This window comes from Cervus elaphus, chromosome 5, assembly GCF_910594005.1.
Source record: "Cervus elaphus chromosome 5, mCerEla1.1, whole genome shotgun sequence".
Lineage (NCBI taxonomy): Eukaryota > Metazoa > Chordata > Mammalia > Artiodactyla > Cervidae > Cervus > Cervus elaphus.
Genome location: NC_057819.1, coordinates 100,620,116 through 100,643,783, shown reverse-complemented (window position 1 = coordinate 100,643,783; position 23,668 = coordinate 100,620,116). Strand labels below are relative to the sequence as shown.

Genomic DNA, 23,668 nt, shown 5'->3' with positions numbered 1-23,668 from the left:
GCTTTTCATGACCAGAAATGGCTTCATGCTTTCTCATGCAGCTTTCTGTTGTATTTCATGATTAAAGCACATATTAATATACTTACATCTTTTGTTTGTAAACTGTTTTATAGCTTAATTTGCATGTAAGTAAGGACACTGAATAAAGCATACACTACACCAAATATGATATACTTAGCTTTTTAAATTTGAGCAAGAATTCAGTAGCATCATCATCATTGTCATCTCTGAATTTGGAGATGAGGGTGTTGCCCTGTCTATGTCATTAAGATATCATGTTAAATCTTTAGGAAAATGGCAAGTCTTATTACCAGTACAGTGGAAATTATTAGAATTCACTGCCTTAAATCTTTGGAACAAGGCAAAGTAGAAATAAGCAGAAGCATAAGTATTAATATATTCTTAATTGAAGTACCATGCTAAATTTCATTTTATGAAAAGCAGTTTGCTTAATTTTAAAAATTCTCCACTTAATTTGTGTGGCCTGTCCTTATATTTAGCATCTCTGTTCAATGTGACATCATCTTCTCCTTGTGGTCACGTGATAGAGGCTGATTTTTTTTTTCCCCCTTTAGCAGAGCCCATAAGACCGAGAATAAGAAGCCAACAACAAAATTTGTTAGATGGCAAATGAGAAAACTGAGGAAAAGAGGCAGTGTTTTGTTTGCTTCGTTTTTTCTTTGAAGAATGGAGTAGAGAGGTTAACATACATTTGCTTTTATTTATGTGTGTCTTTATGTGTGATGTCTTTTAGGGGGAACTTGAACGGCAGCTTTTGCAAGCAAATCCAATCCTGGAATCATTTGGAAATGCAAAGACTGTGAAAAATGATAACTCATCTCGTTTTGTAAGTTTAAAAGTGCCAGAAACCTTTCAGTCCTCAGACTTATTAAGCAAATAAAGTATCTTCCTCCCTAACAGATGTAGTATGGAACAGTGAATAGAAATACAGTGCAAGTCACATGTAATTAAAATTTTCCTAGTAGTCACATTTTGAAAAGCAAAAAAAAAAAAAAGAGGAAAAAACAAATGGGAAAGTAATTTAAATTGTATGTTTATTGTATTTAAATATATAGTTATGTATGCTGTGGTTCTGTTGTTACAACCTCTCTGAACCTATTTCTGCACTTTGGTTGGGGATGATATAAATAATTCTGGGCTTGTCATGGAGATTAAATGAGGTTCATGTCAAGTACTTAACAAAGCACTGGGCACAATTAACACTGAACAAAGCGAAGTTGGAATTTGATGTGGTAAATTGTCGTCTTTGTACCTTGCTGTTTCTATGGTATATGGATCTCAGAATAATTTATCGCTACTGTTACTTCTCTCTATTTATTTTTAATGTTTTAGTTTTATTGGGATACAGTGATTTATGGTGTTGTGTGTTTCAGGTGTAGAGCAGAGTGATTCAGTTATACAGGCCCATGTATTCATTCATTTTTTAGGTTCTTTTCTCATATAGATTATCACGGAATATTGGGATGGTACTTCTCTAAAATTTTCTTCTCAGCCATCCTACTCTCTGAATTCAGTGAAAACTTTACTTTCCCCCTCAGCTCACACAGCTCGTCTGGGGACATTTTCCTGAATGACAGCAAGATCAGTGTCACAGGACATGGCCTTCCCTTTTCCAGCTTCTCGGAGTCAACACTTTGATAGCAAATCGTTCAACTTCTGCTATTTCTGCTCCAATAGCTGGAGTTGTTTCTATGTTTTTCCTCCCTCCTCTGATATTAGATGTCTTGGTTAAAGTTGAGAAAGCCAGAATCAAAGCAACTTTAATTCTAACGATTCCTCTCTAGGCGGTTTTTGGAAATCAGGATAACTGTGACTTTTTTTTTTTTTTTTTTTTTTACTGTGGGGGTGTAAAGTTGTGGTCCGTACAATAGTCTGATGATGTGGTTTCTGGGAGAAGAAGCCACCAGACCATAGTTCAGTTCATTTCAGTCACTCAGTCGTGCCCAACTCTTTGTGACCCCATGGACTGCAGCACGCCAGGCCTCCCTGTCCATCACCAACTCCTGGAGCTTGCTCAGACTCAAGTCCATCGAGTCAGTGATGCCATCCAACCATCTCATCCTCTATCATCCCCTTCTCCTGCCTTCAGTCTTTCCTGGCATCAGGGTCTTTCCAGTGAGTCAGTTCTTCGCATCAGGTGACCAAAGTATTAGAGCTTCAGCATCAGTCCTTCCAATGAATATTCAGGGCTGATTTCCTTTAGGATGGACTGGTTGGATCTCCTTGCAGTCCAAGGGACTCTCAAGAATCTTCTCCAACACCACAGTTCAGAAGCATCAATTTTTAGGTGCTCAGCCTTGTTTATGGTCCCAACTCTCACATCCATACATGACTCCTGAAAAAACCATAGCTTTGACTAGACAGACCTTTGCTGGCAAGGTAATGTCTCTGCTTTTTAATATGCTGTCTAGGTTGTTCATAGCTTTTCTCCCAAGGAGCAAGCATCTTTTAATTTCATGGCTGCAGTCACCATCTACAGTGATTTTGGAGCCCAAAAAAATAAAACCTGTCACTGATTCTGTTGCTTCCCCATCTATTTGCCATGAAGTGACAGGACCGGATGCCTTGATCTTAGTTTTTTGAATGTTGAGTTTTAAGCCAGCTTTTTCACTGTCCTCTTTAACTTTCATCAAGAGGCTCTTTAGTTCCTCTTTGCTTTCTACTGTAAGGGTGGTGTCATCTGCATATCTGAGGTTATTAATATTTCTCCCAGCAGTCTTGATTCCAGCTTGTGCTTCATCCAGCCTGGCATTTCATGTGACATACTCTGCATAGAAGTTAAATAAGCAGGGTGACAATATACAGCCTTGACGTACTCCTTTCCCAATTTGGAGCCAGTCTGTTGTTCCGTGTCCAGTTCTGTTTCTTCTTGACCTGCATACAGATTTCTCAGGAGGCAGGTAAGGTGGTCTGGTATTCCCATCTCTTTAAGAATTCTTCCCAGTTTGTTGTGATCCACACAGTCAAAGGCTTTGGTGTAATCAATAAAGCAGAAGTAGATACTTTTCTGTAACTCCCTTGCTCTTTCTGTGATCCAGTGGATGTTGGCAATTTGATCTCTGGTTCCTCTGCCTTTTCTAAAAATAGCTTGAACATCTGGAAGTTCTCAGTTCACGTGCTGTTGAAGCCCAGCTTGGAGAATTTTGAGCATTCCTTTGCTAGTGTGTAAGATGAGTGCAGTTGTGCAGTAGTTTGAACATTCTTTGGCATTGCCTTTCTTTGGGATTGGAATGAAAACTGACCTTTTCCAGTCCTGTGGACACTGCTGAGTTTCCCAAATTTGCTGGTATATTGAGTGCAGCACTTTCACAGCATCTTTTAGGACTTGAAGTAGCTCAGCTAGAATTCTATCACTTCCACTAGCTTTGTTCATGGTGATGCTTCGTAAGGCCCACTTGACTTCACACTCTAGGATGTCTGACTCTAGGTGAGTGACCAGACCATAGGGGACCCAGTATACAAAGGTAGCCGATAATCCTCTGTATGCTTATGCCCAGGCTGCTGAAACAGAGCACTGCAGACTGGGTGGCTTAAACAATAGATGAAACAATGTATTTTTTCACAGTGGAGGATAGAAGTCTGAGATCAATGTGTGGCCAGGGTTGGTTTCTTCCGAGGTCTGTCTCCTTGGCTTGTGGACAGCCATCTCCTGGGAGTTCATGTGGTCTTCCTCTGTATGTCTGTTCTGTTCTTCTAAGACCCCAGTCACGTTGGATTCAGCCCACCATTATGACCTCATTTTAACTTAATTACATCTGTGCAGACCCTTTCTTTAAATACAGTCTTGCTCTGAGCTAGTAGACATCAGGATTTCAGCATATGAATTTGGGGGTGTGGGGGACAACTCCACCCTAACACCCGATACCCTTAAAGGTAGTTGAAGTGTAAGAGGCTTTCCAGGTTATGTGAAAAGTAGTAGGGATGTATTTGCTTGGAATACTGTTTATCCCTAGTAAGACAAAATCTGAAGATCTGCTTAGTCCAGGTTCATTTAGTAATTATTTTGGCTTTTTCTCCACAAAGTGGGATAACAAATACGCCTGCGTCAGTAAGAAGCACGGCTGTGACTTTCAGATTTGAGGACGCTGAGCTGCGTTTAGAGTTTCTGCCATTCCATGGATCATCAGCGTTGAGTCTGAGCCACAATTAAATCTTAAATTCTTTTTGCTGAAAGCCCTGTGTTTAGTGGCTGTGCTGTGGGGTGGGAGATAGCTACCAGCTTTGGTATGAGTGTTGTAAAGATTTTCAAGGACTTCGTTGTGGAAAATGTTTTGTTTTACCACATAAATCAAGGTACCAGTCTCTCCTGATTTCTAAACACCCCCTTCTCCCAAACCACACTCCAAATCCAAGAGAAACAGTTTTGTGCTCATTTGTCTCACTTTTGCCTAGAAAAGGTAAATTGCTACTAACTAGTCCTGCCCTTTGGTCTAGAATGTGGTGATCCCATTATTAAAAGGTAAGGACTCAGCTGATGGGGATCTTGTGTTTGGAACAGAGAGACAGGTAACTCTGTATTAGAGTCTACTGCTTTGTGACCAGATACCGTAAGTCCTAGTGATGTAGAGCATTTTTTGTCTCAATGTTGCTGGGTGCTGGTTCTGGCTCAGGGTCTGCCAGGAGGTCGTCATTACCGTGTGACTGGCTAGCGCTAAGCATCTGAAGGCTGCTGAGGCTGGAGGAGCTTAGCTTCCCAGCTTGTTACTCGGGTAGCTTTTGGCAAGAGGCCTCAGTTCCACGGACTTCCCTGGTGGCTCAGCAGTAAAAAAAAAAAAAAAAAAAATCCGCCTGCCAGTGCTAGAGACACAGGTTCAATCCCAGGGTTGGGAAGATCCCCTAGAGAAGGTAATAGTAACCCACTCCAGTATTCTTACCTAGGAAATCCCATGGATGGAGGAGCCTGGTGGGCAACAGTCCATGGGGTCTCAAAAGAGTCAGACACAACTTAGTGTCTAAAATAACAAATCTGTAATTTGCATTACTGTAGCTCAGTGGTTCTCAATTTGGAATCCCCTAGGGTTCCTACACTTGGTATCTCGTGGGTGGAGGCCAGGCATATTGCTGAGCGTTCTGCAATGTACAGGAGGTCCCACAACAGAGTTATCCCCAAACATCAGTTATATGGAGGTTGAGAAACTCTGCTCTGATGTGCTCCTTTATTTTTTTATTTTATTTTTTTTTTTTTTAAATTTTTTTATTAGTTGGAGGCTAATTACTTCACAACATTTCAGTGGGTTTTGTCATACATTGATATGAATCAGCCATAGATTTACACTTATTCCCCATCCCTGATGTGCTCCTTTAAATGGTAGTCTAAATTAGGTAATCACCTTTTGAAATTCATTTGTAAAGCAGTAACTGTACATGGTCCCCTTAATGCTTGTTATTGGCACAGCTTGTCCAAAGGTTGATAAAGATTATTCTGGTGGGAACTTGTTTTACATTCTACTGGTGGGAAGAATTTCTTACATTGTTTCCAGGAAAATTGATTCTAGCAAGAATCACCCATCAATGTAAATTCTCAACAAACCCTGATTCAGCTGAAGTTCTACTTTTCAAAGTGCTTGTGCTACTGAATAATCATCACTAAGTATGCTCCATCTAACATAGCAAAAGCTAATCCTTTTAAAAAAGATTTTTGATTAAGGCAGTGTTGTTAGACATAGCTAATCATTCAACCAAGAAACAAAGATGCCTTTAAATTGTTGGCTTTGAGTTTTAATTTTTAGAAAGTCAACTTTGTGTTGATATGTTTAGTATTTTTTTAAAGAAAGAGTTTCATAACCAGCTGCTATTATCATAAGGTGTTAACTGCACAATATCATAAGAAGGTTGATTTTAGCAATATTTGTTCCATTGATCAACTCTCATTTCACATTCAGTTAAAACATTTTAGCAGTCTTCAGTGGGTGTTGCCAACCCTGGTTCTCAGGTCGTTAGAGAGTAGCCAGTGTAGACTCATTTTCAAATTTTACATGATTGGATTTTTTTGTGGTGCATTTCAGTTAATTGTTAATTAAGCACCTATACTTTGCTGGTCAGAGAAGGCAATGGCAACCGACTCCGGTTCTGTTGCCTGGAGAATCCCAGGGACGGCAGGGCCTGGTGGGCTGCTGTCTGTGGGGTCGCACAGAGTCGGACACGACTGACTCGACTTAGCAGCAGCAGCTTTGCTGGTCACTGTGCTGCTTGTTATCTCCATTTGGATGTCTAATAGATTTCTCAAATGAGCATATTCCAAATGGAACTTTTTTCTTTTTCTTTCAAAGTATCTTTTTGTAAGTCTTATGTGAATAAATGATACAATCAAGTCACCCAGTTGCTTAAGCGTAAAACAAAATAGAATCAACAAAACCTAGAAAACCAAAATACCTAGGAGTCATCCTTGATTGAGCATTTTTGTCATGGTTTATGTCCAGGCCAGGAGTGAATTTTGTGGGTCCACTTCCAGAACATATTTCCAGTCTGTCCAAGTTTCTTCATCTTTGTCCCCTATACTCCTCATTTTTCTCAGAACCTAAATCAGATCTGAGGAGGTTTCCCTGTGTTCTCTCTCCAAGCCTTCTGCTGTTTTCCTTAATAGCACTTCCCACAGTCTGTGGTTTGCCTGTGCTCACCTGTGGTTTCTTTCCTGCTAGGATGTAAGATCCCTGATGGTAGGGGCCCTCCCATCTTGCTTTCCAGATCCTTAGTTGCTGGCTCTGTGCCTCCCACATACATAGTAGGTGTGTAGACGTCTTTGTGGAATCCATTCATTTACAGTGTGGTTGCCTACTAAGTGCTAGACACTCTTTTAGACCCTTGGACTAATCAGTGGACAGAGCTCACCTTCATTTGGGTTTTAACTTTTTGATCATTTGCCATCACATACATTTGAGCTCAGGTAGCATGTTGCACGTGCCAGGCTCTCTGGGAATATGCATGCCCTAATTTTTTTGCTTTTTTTTTATAGTTGATTTGCAACGTTGTGTTAGTTTCAGATATACAGCAAAAATGATTCAGTTATACATATATATATATATTTTTAGATTCTTTTCTGTTATAGGTTATTACAAGATATTAACCTATATCATTCCCAGTGCTATACATAGTAAATCCTAGTGACTCGTCTGTTTCATATGTGGTGGTATATATCTGTTAATCCCACACTCTTAATTCATCCCTGTCCTCCCTTTCCCTTTGGTCGCCATAAGTTTGTTTTTTATGTCTGTGAGTCTGGTTCTGTTTTGTAAATAAATTTATTTGCATTATTTTTTAGATTCCACATGTAAGCAGTATCATATATGTGTCTTTCTTTGTCTAACTTCACTCTGTATGATAATCTCTAGCTCCATCCATCTTGTTGCAGATGGCAATTTCATTCTTTCTTATGAATGAGTTCTATTGTGTATGTGTATATGTGTGTGTGTGTATCATACCACATTTTTATCCATTGTTGATAAACATGTTGATGGACATTTAGGTTGCTTCCATGTCTTGGCTAGTATAAATAGTGTTGCTATGAACATTGGGGTGCATATATCTTTTTGAATTAGAGTTTTCATCTTTTCCGGATAAATGCCCAGGAACAGGATTGCTGGATCATATGGTAACTGCTTTTCTCTTTTTAAGGAACCTCTATACTGTTTTCCATCGTGCCTATGCCCCAGATTTAGAAGTGTGGGGGTCTGGCCAGGAGGGAGGCTCTGGCACCATGGTTAGGCCAGGCCTGGGGTTGGGGTTGGTGTTGGACATCAACATGAAAGAGCAGTGTGATGTTAAAAGATAAATTGTATGCCCAGTGGAATTCCATGTAGTCATATTTAAAGCTACGTGCTTGCAGTGAAAATATTTGAAACTATAAATTCCATAAATTTTAGAATCCATTTGTTTTCATTTCTTTGATCTGATATAGACGAGTAATTTCCTGAAGAATATCTTTTTTTTTTTTCAAAGACTAGCATATGGTTTGTGTTAGGGGAGATTCTTTAGGAGAGCATTACCCTTATGAAAATAATTGTTCACAGTTAGTCCAGCTCTCTGTTTACGGAGAAGTCAGATGGATTCCAGATGGAGAGGTTTATGTAAAATGAATCTCTTGTAATGAAACTTTGAAACAGTGATTTCAATTTCAAAATGATTGTATCGGCAGATACATCTTCCCTCAGAAAGTTTTAGTGGGGATCACTTTCCATACTTCCTCAAATCTTTTCCCTTTTTGTTCTTTTCTCTTTTTTTCCTTCCCTTGCAAAGATTTAAGCCAGTTTGGCAATTCCCAAGTTATGTACCTCGAGGTATTAATAGCTAATTAGCTTCTAATCATTGGAGCCAGATACAGGCTCCAGGTGACCTCCCTACTGCTTGGCTACCAAGTTACAACGAAAGTGAGTCAGAGTTCTGTACCCTCACCTGTATTAGCCAGCAGGCACCAAAATCAGTTTTGTAGGTAAATTGAACACAGTCGTTGCTCTGTCTTTAGTACTCTCACCCAGACTTTCCATAAAGACTTACTGAGGCCAACATGACAGCATCCGAGACAGGATGTGGTCTACACGGGGCATCCCTCATCCTCCAAGTGAGCTGCTGCCCTCCCAGCCCTTGGGGCTTGCTGCAGCCCTGACACCGGCCCACACCGGAGTGGCTGGCGGACGTCTGTGTGTTTCCAGTCAGACCAGGGCTCTTAATGTCACTCATTTTCCCCCAGGAATTTCAAACATCCATTATACTAAGTAACAAGGCCACTTAATTCATAAGAAAACTCATTTTTACTAAGTAACAAAGCTTCTGGTGTAGTTCGGAGATTAAAACAGCTGGAGCATTTAAAATAGCCATCTGGCCTCGGGATTGCGTCCTGGCTAATTACTTCCCGAATGGGTTTTCCCTTTTAGGGCAAATAGCTAGCTCCAGACTGGAGATTCTTCCTGGAGCAAACTCACTCACACACAGAGCGCACTGTCTAGGCTACTGTGTTTTCTAGTAAAGTACAGATCTTACAACAACTTTAAATGCAAATTAGAAAGAGGGAAAAAAGTATTTTCAGAGCATGAAGACTCATTGTCCCTGTAGTAAGGTGCTAACAATGTAGGTTTAATTACTATGGATATGTCGTAACCACCCACTAGAAAAAGTTCTAGAAAGTCGATTCAGAAGGGATAAAATTCTTTAAGATATTCTTAATAGTATCAAAATATCCAAGTTGTCCTATTGCCTCTTTTGAGTGAAATTCTTAACAGTTTCAGTTTTACATAAGAGAGGATGCTAGCTGTCTTTGCTGTTCAGACTCTTGCAGGTAACACACTGTCTTAGTTGTCCTTGGATCGGAGCACAATGTGCATGGCGTCAAAATGCATCCTCCCAGTTAGGTTGCCCTCTGAGATTCAAGATTCGAACACTTCCCCCAGACCCGCCAGTGAGAGGGTTTCCTGATGTTTGGAAACTGTCTCTATTACGGCTCCCTTCCCGGGACGGGTCTCCGTCCCTAGCTCTTTTGTTTCTCTTTTTATCTTTTATATTGTTTCCTACCTCCTTTCGAAGACAATGGGCTGCTTTTTTTTTTTTTTCTGGGCATCTGATGTCCTCTGCTAGCGATCAGAAGTTGTTTTATGCAGTGTGCTCAGCGTTCAAATGTTCTTTTGATGAATTTGTAGGGGAGAAAGTGGTCTCCCTGTCCTATTCCTCCACCATCTTAGCTCCTCCTCCAAAATGCATCCTCTATCATTCATACATAACGTAAAATACTTGTCCTGTTTTTGCTTTTTCCTTTGTTTTTGTCTTTGTTGACGAAATCCTGGTTGAATATTCTGAGTACCCCAATCTGACCTGTGTGGGAATCAGATACAGAGCAGACATCTTTCACAGTGACTCAATGGACATGGGTTTGAGCATACTCTGGGAGAAGGTGATGGACAGGGGAGGCTGGCATGCTGCAGTCCATGGGGTCACAAAGAGTCCTGACTTAGGACATGACTTAGCGACTGAACAACAACAAAATCTTCCACAAGTTTCTTCATATCATGTTTAAAAGATTCGAGGACCCAACCCACTTAAATAGTAAAACTCAACTTGTTTTCCACTTTGGTCTAGATTTGTATGTTAACAAAGATGTTAATTCTGAAAGGGAACTGATTCCAGTATGTGAGGAGGTACTGGTTTCCTTTGGGGTCAGGGGAGGGCTGGAGGGACACCCCTGTCCACTCTGTTCCCTCTCCACGTGTAGGCCTCCTCACTCTCCCTGCTTTCTTCATGATTTTTTGCCTGGCCCTTTTCATTCAGCCAGAAGATACTTCTCTGGCACTAACTGTAATGGTTAGAGCAACTATAGGGGCTGGTTATGAAAAGGAATGTGGACCGATGGCTAGGGAGCTGATATGCAAGTTAGATGTTGTGTGTTGGTGACTTTGCTTGTTTATCCAAGTAAGTTATCACATGTCTAAAATAATCTTTGAGACATTTCTTTTTAGGTTACCTATTCAGAAGCCCAGTTTAGGGTGTTTTTTTTTTTTCCTTCCAATTTCTCCTTTTTTATGTAACTTCCTTTTTTTGGTTTATATTCGCCCATGAAGTAAACAAAAAATAAGCTCACCAAATATAAAATGGATTATGTTCAGTGTACGATTTTAAAGTTATTAGAGTTCAACATTGCCAGTATGGTAACTTTGTCCTTTTGCCCAAATAAATAATTTTTTAATGAATTTTGAACTTCTGATGTCGAGTGGTAAAAGGGAATAGAAAATAATATAAGAAGTTGAAAGGTTAAACAGCATGTAGATTAATATAAAGAAATTAGGTTATTGAAAGCTGAAAGTTTCTATTACTATACAACAAAGTTTTAAGTGAAATACTCAGCAAGAATTAGGTGGTATGATATGATTTTGATTAACTTTTCTACAGTGTTAAAAGTTTGGAAAAGTATCTGAGCAGCAGGTTGGCAGTGTATTCTTTGCAGTTTTGAAGTAATAACATTATCTTGACTACTCTCTTTTAAAATAGCTATTTTTTTTAGCTCAGTGAAGTATTGTATAAATGATACAGCTATTTAAAAGTTGTAAAGAATTATAATCCTCATTTTAACCATCAGGACCTGTTTCTTTTTTGAACAGTTCTAACTCTCTGTAAGAACTGTCAGTTTTTAAACTTTATTCTTTCTTAAGGATCTTCTACATAACAAAGATGGAATTGACTTATTTTAAAAAACAGAGTAAAACTCATTTCTCTCATAATTACCATATGATTCCTTTGGACCATGAGATAAATCTAAGAAAAATTAAGGGTTTTAGTAATCTCATCACTGTTATGCCCGATGTCCGAATCCCCGAGTGGGAAGAGAGAAGGCCTCCAAGACAATGCAACTCGCAGAAAGGGAAGTTTATTACTGACTCGAGCCAGGACTCTGCCGCAACCAACGCAGTGGTGTGGGTCAGAGAGCCCCGAGCCCAAGCTGTTACACAAATTTATAGGGTGAGAAGCGGATTGGTTACACGTTTGCAAAGCAATTTCATTGGTCAAAACTTTCGCGCGCACGGGACTTTCCTGGGGGTTTCCGCCCCTTTCCTAATTTCCTAATTGGCAAACAGCGGTCAGTATTAAGTAAGCTAATTGGTCCTAATTGGCAAACAGTGGTCAGTGTTAAGCGAAAGCTAATTGGTTGTATCCAGGTGGCCTGATAATCTTACCAAGTAGGAAGGCCTACTCTCGCCTCACAATCACTTTGATATATTAGTAATCTTTTCTGTATTTTGTAACATTTTGATATTTCATCATCCTGGGAATTGATTCATCATTACTCATCAGTTATCCCCAACAATGTTAAAACAAGACCAGAATAATAAAGAGTAATGGAATTGCCTAGTAGGATGCTATCACAGTGACTACTGTATCGTCCTTTAGTTTGCTTCTTATGTTGCCCGAAGAATTGCACTATCTTTCAAGAAAGTATGAAAGAGTGCTGCAGAGAGCATTTTTTAGTCTACTTTTAGCTTTCAGTGAACATAGTTGAAAAATCAAAAATTTTCACCAAAATGGCCAAGAGAAAAGAGTGACAGAGGAACACATTTCACAAATACTAGATGAATGAGAAGATGAATGCAGAGAGAGAGGCAGCATTGTAGACTCTTAGCGATGATGGTGATCTTGGTTCAATAAGTCGCAGAGTGAGTCTCCAAATGGTGTAGCCTTGAATTTTCTCAGACTCAAGAACAATGTATTTCTAAAGACCAAAAGGAAATGTGTCTTTGGCATCCAGTCAGTCTTTCCAGAGGAAGAATTTCCTCACTCATAATGTTGTAATAAGAATCTGGACCACTGTGTTCTGAATGACCGAGTGACAGTGCTCTTTGATCTTTTGTGATGTTTGTGGATCCGTTTATAAAAGGACAAATGCTGAAGGCAAAATTGTATATGAAAGTGATTAAAAGGAAGTTGATGGTGGCAATGAAGAGATTCATTGGATTGACCATTCTAATTGGTGCTTGTGAATCTAAAATTGAAAAGGTTTTACAGTTACAGATCGAAAAAGATCTTCCCCTCTATGGGAATCCTTTCTCTGTTCCCTTAGCGCTGCCTCAGTCCCCTGGACATGCTTGGGCCACGTTGTTCTTCTACAGGTGCTCAAAAAGCACGGCCTTGCTTCTCCTGGGGTTGGGGGGCATTGTGTCGGCATCTCTCAGTGCTTTAACCATTTTATTTGTATTAAGTGTTATTTGTGTAAACTGTTATTTGTATTAACTGTTATTATTAAGTCCACTTACATAATATCACTAGTCCATTTGAAAATGAGGAAAAGTTTTTTTCTCCTGTTTAAAAAAAAAATCCAAACAAAACTTTCTCTCCCTTCATGAAATAAAACTAACCAAATAAGCAAGCAAATTGTCATTTTTATTTTGTGACTCTAAAGTAATTAGCAAATTCTCTATGAAAGTAATTGCTAAATGCTCACCAGCAGCCTCTTAAAGATGGATTTGCGTGGTAGTCGATAGAATTTAAATTGTTACCTCCTTAAGTTCTGTGACACAAAGATCCACTTTTAAGCTTGAGGGTGTTGCTGATATTGGTGTCACCATCCTCTTTTTCAGTTTCATGTTCTGTTAATGTATTCTGTTGTCCACATATACTCAGTTACAAATGTTAGACCCTTGTCTAGAGTTGTTTCAGTTTAACCCATGTTTTGATAATTTATAAACGTAGTGAGTGACTTTATACATAACTGTTTGAGAGGTGCTAAAAGGCTGTCTTTCACAAAATGCTTTTACTTCATCCAGGAATCATGTTTTTTACCTCCCTCTCAAACACTTTGGGATTTAGTGGCATCCAAAGCAGACCCTTAGTGAAAAGTGCCTCTGTTACTGTGACGGCATGATTCTTTAGCTGTATCAGACTGGCCATGCATTTCCTGTGCAGAGCAAGGCTTTCAGTTCCTGGACTGCACACTGCTCCGTTGATCTGTATCTCTGTCCATACACCAGTACCACGCCTTCTTAATTATACTATAGTTGTCTTAATTATCCTATAGCATCTTAAAATCAAGTAGTGCGAGTCCTAGAGCTCTCAAAATCATTGTGATTTCCTTAGGTCTTCTTCAGTTCCCTTAAATTTTAGAGTCCGCTTGTCCACGTCCATCGAGAAAGCCGTCCCATCCCTTGCCTTTTCCTGTGATGAATAGTTGTAGTATGTTTACGAATATCAGTCCTTAGCATTCCTGGGATTCTCGATCATTGTTGTGTTCCTTGGTTTTACAAAGTCTATTTAATTTGGCCTTTTATATCTATATTTGCAAGTAAGATATTTGCTTTTATTTTGCTTTCTGATATGTTTTTAATGATATGTTTACCAACTTGTGTATTCAGTGTTATGATAACTTTATAAAATGGGATTGTGAAAGAATCACTATTTTCTGGTTCCCTGAAAGTTATGTGTGTAGTAAGACAATTCAATATTCCCTAAGGAATTTGCTAAACTATTTAAGACCAATCCATCATTTTTAAAGGGGTAATTATATTTTATTATTTTCTGTGTTTATGGTCTGTTCAACTTTTGTTTTTCTTTGAATGAATTTCTGTTTTCTTAGGAAATCATCTTTATTTTTCACTTTTCTCAAATCTAGCATTAGAGGACTGGATACAGTGTTCTTTTAAAGCTATTAAAATCTTTCAGATTATTTAGAAGAGCTTTTAAAAAAGTTTAAATGGTTAGCATTTCATTTTTATTATGTCCAGTAAAGTAACCTACCCCAGCCCTATGTTTATTGAGGCTTTTTCTTTTCCTTTTATTTGGGATAATATATTTAAGATTCCATTTTTATAATCAACTTGTGGATACATGACAGAGTAACTTTGGCGTATTTATTAAAGTGTTCAGATCTCCTGTGTCCTTAATTTATTTTCAGCTTTTAATTTTTTTGTAATTTATTTTCAGGGCAAGTTTATTAGGATCAACTTCGATGTAACTGGCTATATCGTTGGGGCCAACATTGAAACATGTATCCTTTTTCATAATTGCATTATTCAAAATAGAGAATGATTTAATCTTCCTGTGGCCTTGTGGCCATCCTCTGTGATGCCTCTTCCATTTGCTAGATGATAAAACTTAAGCCCAGAGAAATTGTGACTTGTTTAGATACCTTTGACTACTGAATATGAACTCCAAAGTGATATTTTGTTGTTGTTTGTTTTTGGCACGGGGTCATGATCTGGTCACATGGCTGGGGAAGTGGAGGGTCCCACTGAGGTGAGAACACCTGTACATCTGTACAGGCATCTGTACAGGCAAGTGGATCCAGGAAGTGTTTGTGTGCTCTTAGCACATTTAGGTGAATGCCTTATGTTAAAACATCTTCAGTTACTGCTGTATTAGCCCATTTTTTCCCCATCTACTTTTGATATTAGTAGAGTGACCATGTCCCATTAAAACAAACCTTATAATCTACAGAGTTGAAGCAGTTGATGTTAAGCAGAATAAAGTCAGAGGGGAAAAAAAAAGTCAAACACATAGACTGGTCCTAAGAAATGTCACAAGCATAGAATAGCCTTAAGGAATGATGGATCTATAGAGAGAATTAATTTGATTAAAAAGAATAAATTAGAAATGATTCTGAATGATAATGTCCCAATTAGAAAATAAACAGGTGACAGTTCTCTATACTTGTTAATACTCTTTGTGATAGTTATTGTTTCTGTCCCTCGGGTCAGGGATGGGTCAGATTTTTCCTGTTAATTCAGAACTATATTTTATGTCTCTAAATATGCTCAGAGCCAGAAAACAAAACAAACATTTGAACATGACAGGCAAATGGATCCAGAGCAGGGGTCCCCAGCCTCCAAGATCTAACGCCTGATGGTCTGAGGTGGAACTAATGTAATAATAATAGAAATAAAGTGCACAATAAATGTAATGCGCTTGAATCATCCCCAAACCATCCCCACTCTGGTCCGTGGAAAAATCATCTTCCACAAAACCAATCCCTGGTGCCAAAAGGGTTGGTGACTGCTGAGCTAGAGTCTCTTCATATTGAAGAACATCCTTCTTGTGCATGCACTCTTCACCAAATGTGGAGGGTGTGTTTGGGATAGTCCAATTTTTAGTTACAATTAGGCTGTTTGCACATACACAGTTTGCTTTGGTGGCCCCAGGAAGATTTAATTCAGAGAAGGTCATTCTCTCCCAAAGCAGTGAAACTGAGACTTGGGAGTCCAGTGTGAGTGTCAACACAGAGATATTCCAGGAGCATCCAGACTTGTGGACAGAGAAACCAAACAGGCCCCAGATCCGCGCCCCAAATACCCACACGGGGGTGCGGTGTTCTGACATACAGGTACTGACTGACTGGGGTGGTACCAGAGTTAACACACATGTTGGAGTCCAGCAAAGTTTTGGTTTCTGACTGTGCTGTTTGAGTAATTTCTCTGTGCCCTGGTTTCCTTCTTTGTGAAATTGCAGTAAGTCTGCTGTTTCAAGGCTTTTCTACCTCAGACAACTTGGCTTCCCTTTTTTAATAGCATCTCACGGCTCCTTGTGTAGAGCTGTGTTCTTTGAACATAATCCAAGTCAGGGTAGTGTGGGTGGAGGAGGGATGAGGGAAGCGCTCTGATCCTCAAGCTCCCTGCAAGTTCAGAGGTTCTAGAAGATTAGTGAGAAACAGAAATTGCATGTCTTTTCTTTTTCCACATACAAAATCCAGTCATTTAGAGTGATTCATTGCAGACTAGTTACTAAAGAAAGAAAAATCTTACAAATTAAATGTGTACAGGCACTGAGAAGAGACCACCTTTTCATTGTCACCCTTAACTACCTTAACCACCTTTGCTCAGACCTTCTGGAAAAATCTCGTGCTGTTCGTCAAGCAAAAGATGAACGTACTTTTCATATCTTTTACCAGTTGTTATCTGGAGCAGGAGAACATCTGAAGTGTAAGTTACAGATTTTTTTTTTTTTTTTTTTTTACTGTTTTATGTTCAGTTGAATATCATTTATAATACTTTTTTTTGGAGAAAGAAAACAGTTGTAGAATTACACACACACACACACACACACACACACACACACACACACACACACAGAAAGAAAACAGTTGTAGAATTACACACACACACACACACACACACACACACACACACACACAGAAAGAAAACAGTTGTAGAATTACACACACACACACACACACACACACACACACACACACACACACACACACACACACACACACACACACACACACACACCCAGAATTCTAGCCGGCTAAATAAGAAAACAGTTGTAGAATTACACACACACACACCCCAGAATTCTAGCCGGCTAAACCAGTTGTTATCTGGAGCAGGAGAACATCTGAAGTGTAAGTTACAGATTTTTTTTTTTTTTTTTTTACTGTTTTATGTTCAGTTGAATATCATTTATAATACTTTTTTTTGGAGAAAGAAAACAGTTGTAGAATTACACACACACACACACACACACACACACACAGAAAGAAAACAGTTGTAGAATTACACACACACACACACACACACACACACACACACACACACACACACACACACACACACACACACACACACACACACACACACACACACACACACACCCCAGAATTCTAGCCGGCTAAATAAGAAAACAGTTGTAGAATTACACACACACACACCCCAGAATTCTAGCCGGCTAAATTATGAAAGTGAAATTGAACTTCAAGCCATGGGATAGGTACTTTAAGTGGCAGGCATATGGGTGGTGTTATATTATCTTTTGTACTTTTCTTTTAAAATAATTTTAAATTTGAAAGTATATGATGTGTTTTATACAAATTTTGTTTCAAAATTTGTTAATATAAAAGTAATAAAAAGTAAATTTATTTAATAAAGTTAAATTGAATACATGTGTGTGTTCCTAGATTTACAAATGAATGTATGTTATGCTTCCAGTAGAAAGAGTCTGTATTTTTATTTATTTTGTGAATCACAAAGACCAGAAATTTAGGGTTGGACACGGTAAAAAGTAAGTTCTTTCCTGGGTCAGAATTTTGCTGGGTCAGAAGAAGATGCACAACTTTTTCATTTCTTCTGAGTCTCAGAGTAAATGCTGCTTCTCTAGAATTAGAATGTATGTAATTTAGATACCACAATAGACGTATAAAACCCTACAATCCTTTTCTCACTTGAGATCTAGGCTTTTACTAACCATGGATCATCTGTGGAAGCATTAAACCCAGAAATTAGTTAAAGACCTGCAAGGGCAAAAAAAAAATAAGCAGCAAATAGAGTAATTGCCATTGAGAGACTAAAATTTCAAGGTTATGCAGTAGGTAATGCTGAAGGGAAGAAAACCCTCATTTTCAGCCTGGCAGACTGAAAGCAGTAATGAATCAAGAAAATAACTTAAAAGAAGGAATTTTTTTTTTTTTTTTTTAAAGCAGTCAATACCCAGTGGAAGCTCCATGTGATGTAGACAAGAATTAAGGGGTTGGTGTGATCAGGAGAAGTTCTCTGCAGCAGAGCCAGTGACACAGAAAGCCAGAAGCACAGATAACATCTACTGTTGGAAAAACCATCTGTTTTACTACTTTGCACGCTCCTTCTTTTCTTAAGAGCACATTCATTGAAAAGGAGCTTATTCTCGCTTATTCATGTCCCCTGAAGTAAGAGAGTCAGTGGGCACGTCTGTTATAATACCCTGTCAGACTAGTGCAGCATCAGACATCACTCTCAAAGGCAAATGGACCACTAAGCAGACTGCCTTGGAGAAAGGGTTCCAGGGTGCTGGCTGGGCTCAGGACGTGGAGGGCCCATGTTCTACACCAGGAACATAGAATATGGGTTTTAAGGCTCCTCCTCAAAAGATGTCTAAAGTATTTAAATCTGAAAACAATGAAGTTTAGTTACCTGGAAAATTGATATTTCCCAGCAATCTGATTTCAAATATAATATTGTACAAACCACTGTTGCAAAAGCCCCTGTTGAGATTTCTGTTGTTTACATCATCATTTTCTTTCATTGGAAGAATTTTCTTTCATGGAAGATTGTCTGTGTATTTAATGTCAGAATGTAAAGGAAGCAAAAGTCTGGTGGTGGTGGATTGGATGTTTTTCTGTCCTGTGGGTCCAGTTTGAAGATGGGGCTGTGCTTCAATCTGTTGATGACTATTTATTACATTGTATTCCATTATGTTTTTTTTTCAGCTGATTTGCTCCTTGAAGGATTTAATAACTACAGATTTCTCTCTAATGGGTATATTCCTATTCCGGGACAACAAGACAAAGATAACTTCCAGGAGACGATGGAGGCAATGCATATAATGGGCTTCTCCCATGAAGAGATTCTGTGTATGTATGATTTCTCTAATAAGATTCTGATGCTCAGTTTTACCAAGACTTATAAACTAGGGTTAAATAACCTAAACTAGAAAATGATTGTGAAATTAATGGGACCTGCCTCTTAATTCTGAAAAGTTTTGTGTAGCTAATTTTTAGCACAAAATATATTAGAATATGTCCTTTATGTTTTGATATCATATTTTAATTTTTTTTTTTATATCAACATATAGCAATGCTTAAAGTGGTATCTTCAGTGCTTCAGTTTGGAAATATTTCTTTCAAAAAGGAGCGAAACACTGATCAAGCCTCCATGCCGGAAAATACAGGTAGGCTGATGAACACTGATTTTATTTCTGTTTCTGTGGCCTGTTGTGTTCTCCAACAATGTGTTACAACATGAGCGTAACAGCATCCTGAGGTGTCTCCCATGAGGCTCCACGTGCCTACGTAAGGGTCAGTCTGATTCCAGAAAGGAGGGAGGAGGATGGAGTGCCGGCTGAGGAGCGGGTGTGGGGACCCTGCCTTAGTGATGGGGGTTAGGACTGGCGGGTGGGCTGAAGAGACCACATGGCTCATCCCAAAGGGAGCGGCAGCTGTTGGCTTCCAGCCAGTTTTCTCCTTGCCAGAATGCAGGTCCAGGGCCGCCAACCAGAACTGATTTTTCAGAGAAAGGTGGAAACCTAGATTTTAATATGAAATTTTCAAACTTTTAAATATTGAAAATGGATTGAAATTCACAACAGTCAAAAACAAAAATTTTTGAACCATAAAATGTGTTTGTAAGCCTTGTGAGGGTCTGTTTCTGACAGTCTGGAGACACAAAGGAAGCTGAGGCATCTGTATGTTGACTCAGTGCTTGGTCACCAGAATGTTCTTCTGCCTCCCAGGAGATCCTTTTCCTTTCCTGATTCGTTTATCAAACAACTGTTTTTTAAAAGCCAAAGTGGCTCCAGTGTCATTGCCTCATGGTTGTTCATTACATCCCCAGTAATAGAAGTAAAATTAACTGCTTTTTATTGAATAAGAAGCTTTAAAAAATTACAACTCTATAAATTTTCTTGAATTATTACCTATATTAGGTAGTAGTGGTGGTTAATTAACACTTGCACTGTTGCAGTGTGCCAGAGTTTGTCCTCTTTAATTACAGCACAATTTAAACATGTGAGAGGGGAGGGCAGGGTGGAAGGACCTCCTACCACGTTCTTGTCTCCTGGCGTAGACGACCACCAACTCATGGCTTGTGTTTCGTTTATACCACTTCCCCTTTCCTAGATTATTTCAAAGCAAACCCCAGGTACTTCATTTGTAAACATTTCAGTCTGATGCTCAACTCAGGATCAGAAAATGAGGTCTTGAAAGGGATATATACACCTGGACTTCTGTTTGTATTGATGATATTTCTGCTCTTACCAGAGTTTTTCAGGTTTTTAAAATTTTTTAAATTTTTAATTCTGGTAAAATTACACATAACAAAATCTGTCATTTTAACCCTTTTTTAAGCGTATAGTTCAGTAATATATATTCACATTATCATGCAGTCACTCTGTAGACTTCACCTTGCAGACTTAAACTCTAAAACAAGTCCCCATATCCCCCTCCCCCAGCAACCACCATTCTACTTTGTCTCTATGAATAGGATGAGTCTGGGTACCTCATATAAGTAGAATCATTCAGTATTTGTCTTTTGTGACCGGCTTATTTCATCAGGTTAATATATTATTATATTCATTTCCCATGGCATTTTTACATGTTGGTATCAAAATGGCGTTTTTCAGAAAAGTCTTATTCTCTGCTATCATTAATAGGACTAAAACTAAAATTACCTTCATTAGCACATCACTCCAGACCATTCTTCCTCATCCTCTCCACCCCGTACCCACCCCCTCACCCCCGATGAATAAGGTAAATACAGCAAATAGCTGTTAACCTGTAGTACCAGAAGCACCACAGATTTGAAACAGAAAAGTACATCTAGTCACAGAAATTTATCACAAACGTAATAATGAACCAAAAGGAAGAGCACATTTCAGTTATTGGGCTTTGGATATAAGAGAGTTTGAAACTAGATTAAAATCTGGAAAAACAGTCACAAACAGAGCAGGTGAGAACTGGGAAACTAGGGTCATTATTGCCGCTGTGAAAACCAAGAAAAGTCTGCCAGGTCTAACCACTGATCTGTGGGATGGCGGGCGCCAGAGGCACGTGTCCAGAGACATCTGCCTGCTCCCCACTGGAGTTTTCTCAGCGATACTGGCAGATTGTTACCTTTTAGATTGAAAATGACTATAAAGAAAAACAAAAGTGGCAAATAACAGAGTAATAAGGCTTAGAAGTAGAAAATGTAATAAGGGAACTTGTTTTCCTTGTGGAGGAGAGTAAGCCAATAGAGCCACTCTATAAAATGTTTTTTAGCTGCTAAAATGATGTTGATCATCACAAAAAAGAATGTGAGCAATTTGCTTTTTCTCCTTCTGTGTGTTTTTCGCTTCCCACCCAACACGTACACACATGCATATGTATGTACATTAACTGAAAGGAGCCAGGATGTAGAGGATGAGGAGGGCAGTTGGTGAGAAGACTCATAAACCAAAGGAAGTGTTCCCTGAGGCACAGCCTCCCTGCCCACTCAGGGGTGCTGGTGGATGGCCAGCAGTTCACTTGGATCAGTGGGGTGGGATGCAGTGCATCTTAGAATGAACTTGGTTATGCCTCTACATGACTCAGAATGTGTTTATCCTTAGAGAATTTTATTGTTATTTATTTATTAGTAATTAGAACGCTTGTTGGACCTTAGTGACATTAGGCAGTGAACTTCTGGTGAGGAAAGTGCCCTAAATTTGTTAAGAATCAACAATAACAAAATTAGCAGCTTTTTAATGTGAGCCATGTAATCAAATAATTTATTTTTAAAATCCCTTAGGTTTCTTGCCTACTAAAGTACTAGGATCATTCTGTAGGCATGACAAATTATCTTGGTAACATGATTTAAACTGTTTTGAACACCATTTTTCTCGTTCTCTGCATTATCCATGAGTTCTAAGGCTTAGTAACTTCTATTAAGCTATCCAGAGTAAGTAATTGCTGACTAATCATCTCTTATCGCCTAAGGAGTGTTGTTAATATGAAAGGATGAAGGTAGTTTTTATGAGACCTAACACCTGTCTAACCTTAAGACTTATATTTAATTTCTTAATACAATTAGGTGATTACTAAGGTGTTTCAAGTGTTTATTGAATGTGCTATGACTAGGTCGGTAAGGAGAAGCCTGGTATTTAGGAGGCCTTTTACCCTCTAGTTGCACAGAAGCTCTGCCATCTTCTTGGCATGAATGTGATGGAGTTCACTCGGGCCATTCTCACCCCCCGGATCAAGGTTGGCCGAGACTACGTGCAGAAAGCCCAGACCAAAGAACAAGTAAGTTTAACAGTTACCACACAGTTGCTTGAGTGATTGATAACCATGGTCATGACACCTTCTGATTGGCACGTAGCAAACTGAACCAATAAAAGCTCCATCATCCAGATGTTTCTTGGTACTGGTTGACTGTTTTCTCGCGGAAACTTTTTAGAGGTGACTTATAAAAAAGGAGGTTTGAAATATAACCTTAAATTTTCCCCAGGTAGATGGACTATCCAGGAGGAAAAAGCTGTGTACCCTGGCATCCCACCCAGCAGGGGGGTGCCCTGATTGACCCCTTGTCCCTGTAAGGGAGGAGGGCACAGCAGCAGGAATGTAGGAGTTAGAATCACCTGTTACATGGTGGACTCTGGGCCGATAATGCTGCACAGAGGCCCAGGGGCAGGAGGAGGAAGGCATTTTTACTGGGCATTTTCATCCATCTCCTACATTGATTATCTCCAGTCTGTATCTAATTGTACTAATACCCTCTGTTGTGTAAAATTGAGACATGATTAAACAGTAAGTGCTCTTTTAGGGTTTGGAGGGTACTGTAGATCATTAAATTCCCTCCATCTAACCGCTTTTAGTGTTTTCCTGAGATTATTTTCAGACTAAAAGGTTGCTGTTGTCTAATTACAGGCAGATTTTGCAGTAGAAGCTTTGGCAAAAGCTACCTATGAGCGGCTCTTCCGCTGGCTCGTTCACCGCATCAATAAAGCTCTAGACAGGACTAAACGGCAAGGGGCCTCCTTCATTGGGATCCTTGACATCGCTGGATTTGAGATTTTTGAGGTATGTCACTCTCCCTCCTGCTCTTCTTACTTCTGTTTATTCTTTCATCAGATAATCTCCCAGGCTAACAGTGTACCAACTGCAGTGCCAGGCACCAGGGATATGATGGCAGATAAGCAGGTACAGTCCCTGCCATTCTAGTAGAGGGTCAAACGTTAAGTGATAGGAATACCACCAAATCCTCAGGATTTTGAATAATGAAGTGAGAAAGGGGCTGTGATGGAAGGAATTGGGGAGACCCACAGTGCACAGTGTGTCCGCAGCTGTGAGAGCTCAGCGTGAGAAGCCCCAGCCTCGGGAAGAATCCCCAGCAAAATGAGGTAGGTCTAGTGGTCCTGCATGGGAGAGAACTTGTTAGATGTTAGAAACTGCCAAAAGCCAGGGTGACTAGACGTAGCTGACCAGAGGGGCAGAGGAGCTGGAAACACAGAGTGAGTGGAAAAGCAGACGTGGGGAGAGAGTGGAGGGTGGTGTTGTCATAGCTCAGGGGCCAGTTGATGGTGGTTTGGGTGGGGGTTGGGAGCAGCCCGAGATGTGAGATGGAGAAATGAAGAGAGGTGATGGTCTCTGTTCTGGAGACACACACACAGCATTTGTTGATGGGTTTCAATATATTTCATTATTAATCTGACTAGATTTCTCCAAACAGCATCAATCCATCAAAGGTTTGTAGTCACATAG

The 23,668-nt window shown here is 39.4% G+C and overlaps 1 protein-coding gene across 7 annotated transcripts in view; it reads left to right on the top strand.

Moving 5' to 3' along the window:
- Window positions 1-23,668, top strand: part of MYH10 (myosin heavy chain 10) — a 122,325-nt gene that overhangs the window by 51,164 nt on the left and 47,493 nt on the right. For 6 of the 7 annotated variants that reach the window (XM_043903808.1, XM_043903811.1, XM_043903807.1 and 3 more), the window contains 7 exons: window positions 755-847; window positions 14,410-14,473; window positions 16,302-16,400; window positions 18,662-18,805; window positions 19,027-19,122; window positions 22,092-22,210; window positions 22,835-22,987. In XM_043903808.1, the coding sequence (XP_043759743.1) occupies window positions 755-847; window positions 14,410-14,473; window positions 16,302-16,400; window positions 18,662-18,805; window positions 19,027-19,122; window positions 22,092-22,210; window positions 22,835-22,987 (768 nt within the window). Of the gene's footprint in view, window positions 1-754; window positions 848-14,409; window positions 14,474-16,301; window positions 16,401-16,795; window positions 16,826-18,661; window positions 18,806-19,026; window positions 19,123-22,091; window positions 22,211-22,834; window positions 22,988-23,668 lie in introns of those variants that run through there. The other variant, XM_043903813.1, reaches the window with a different exon arrangement.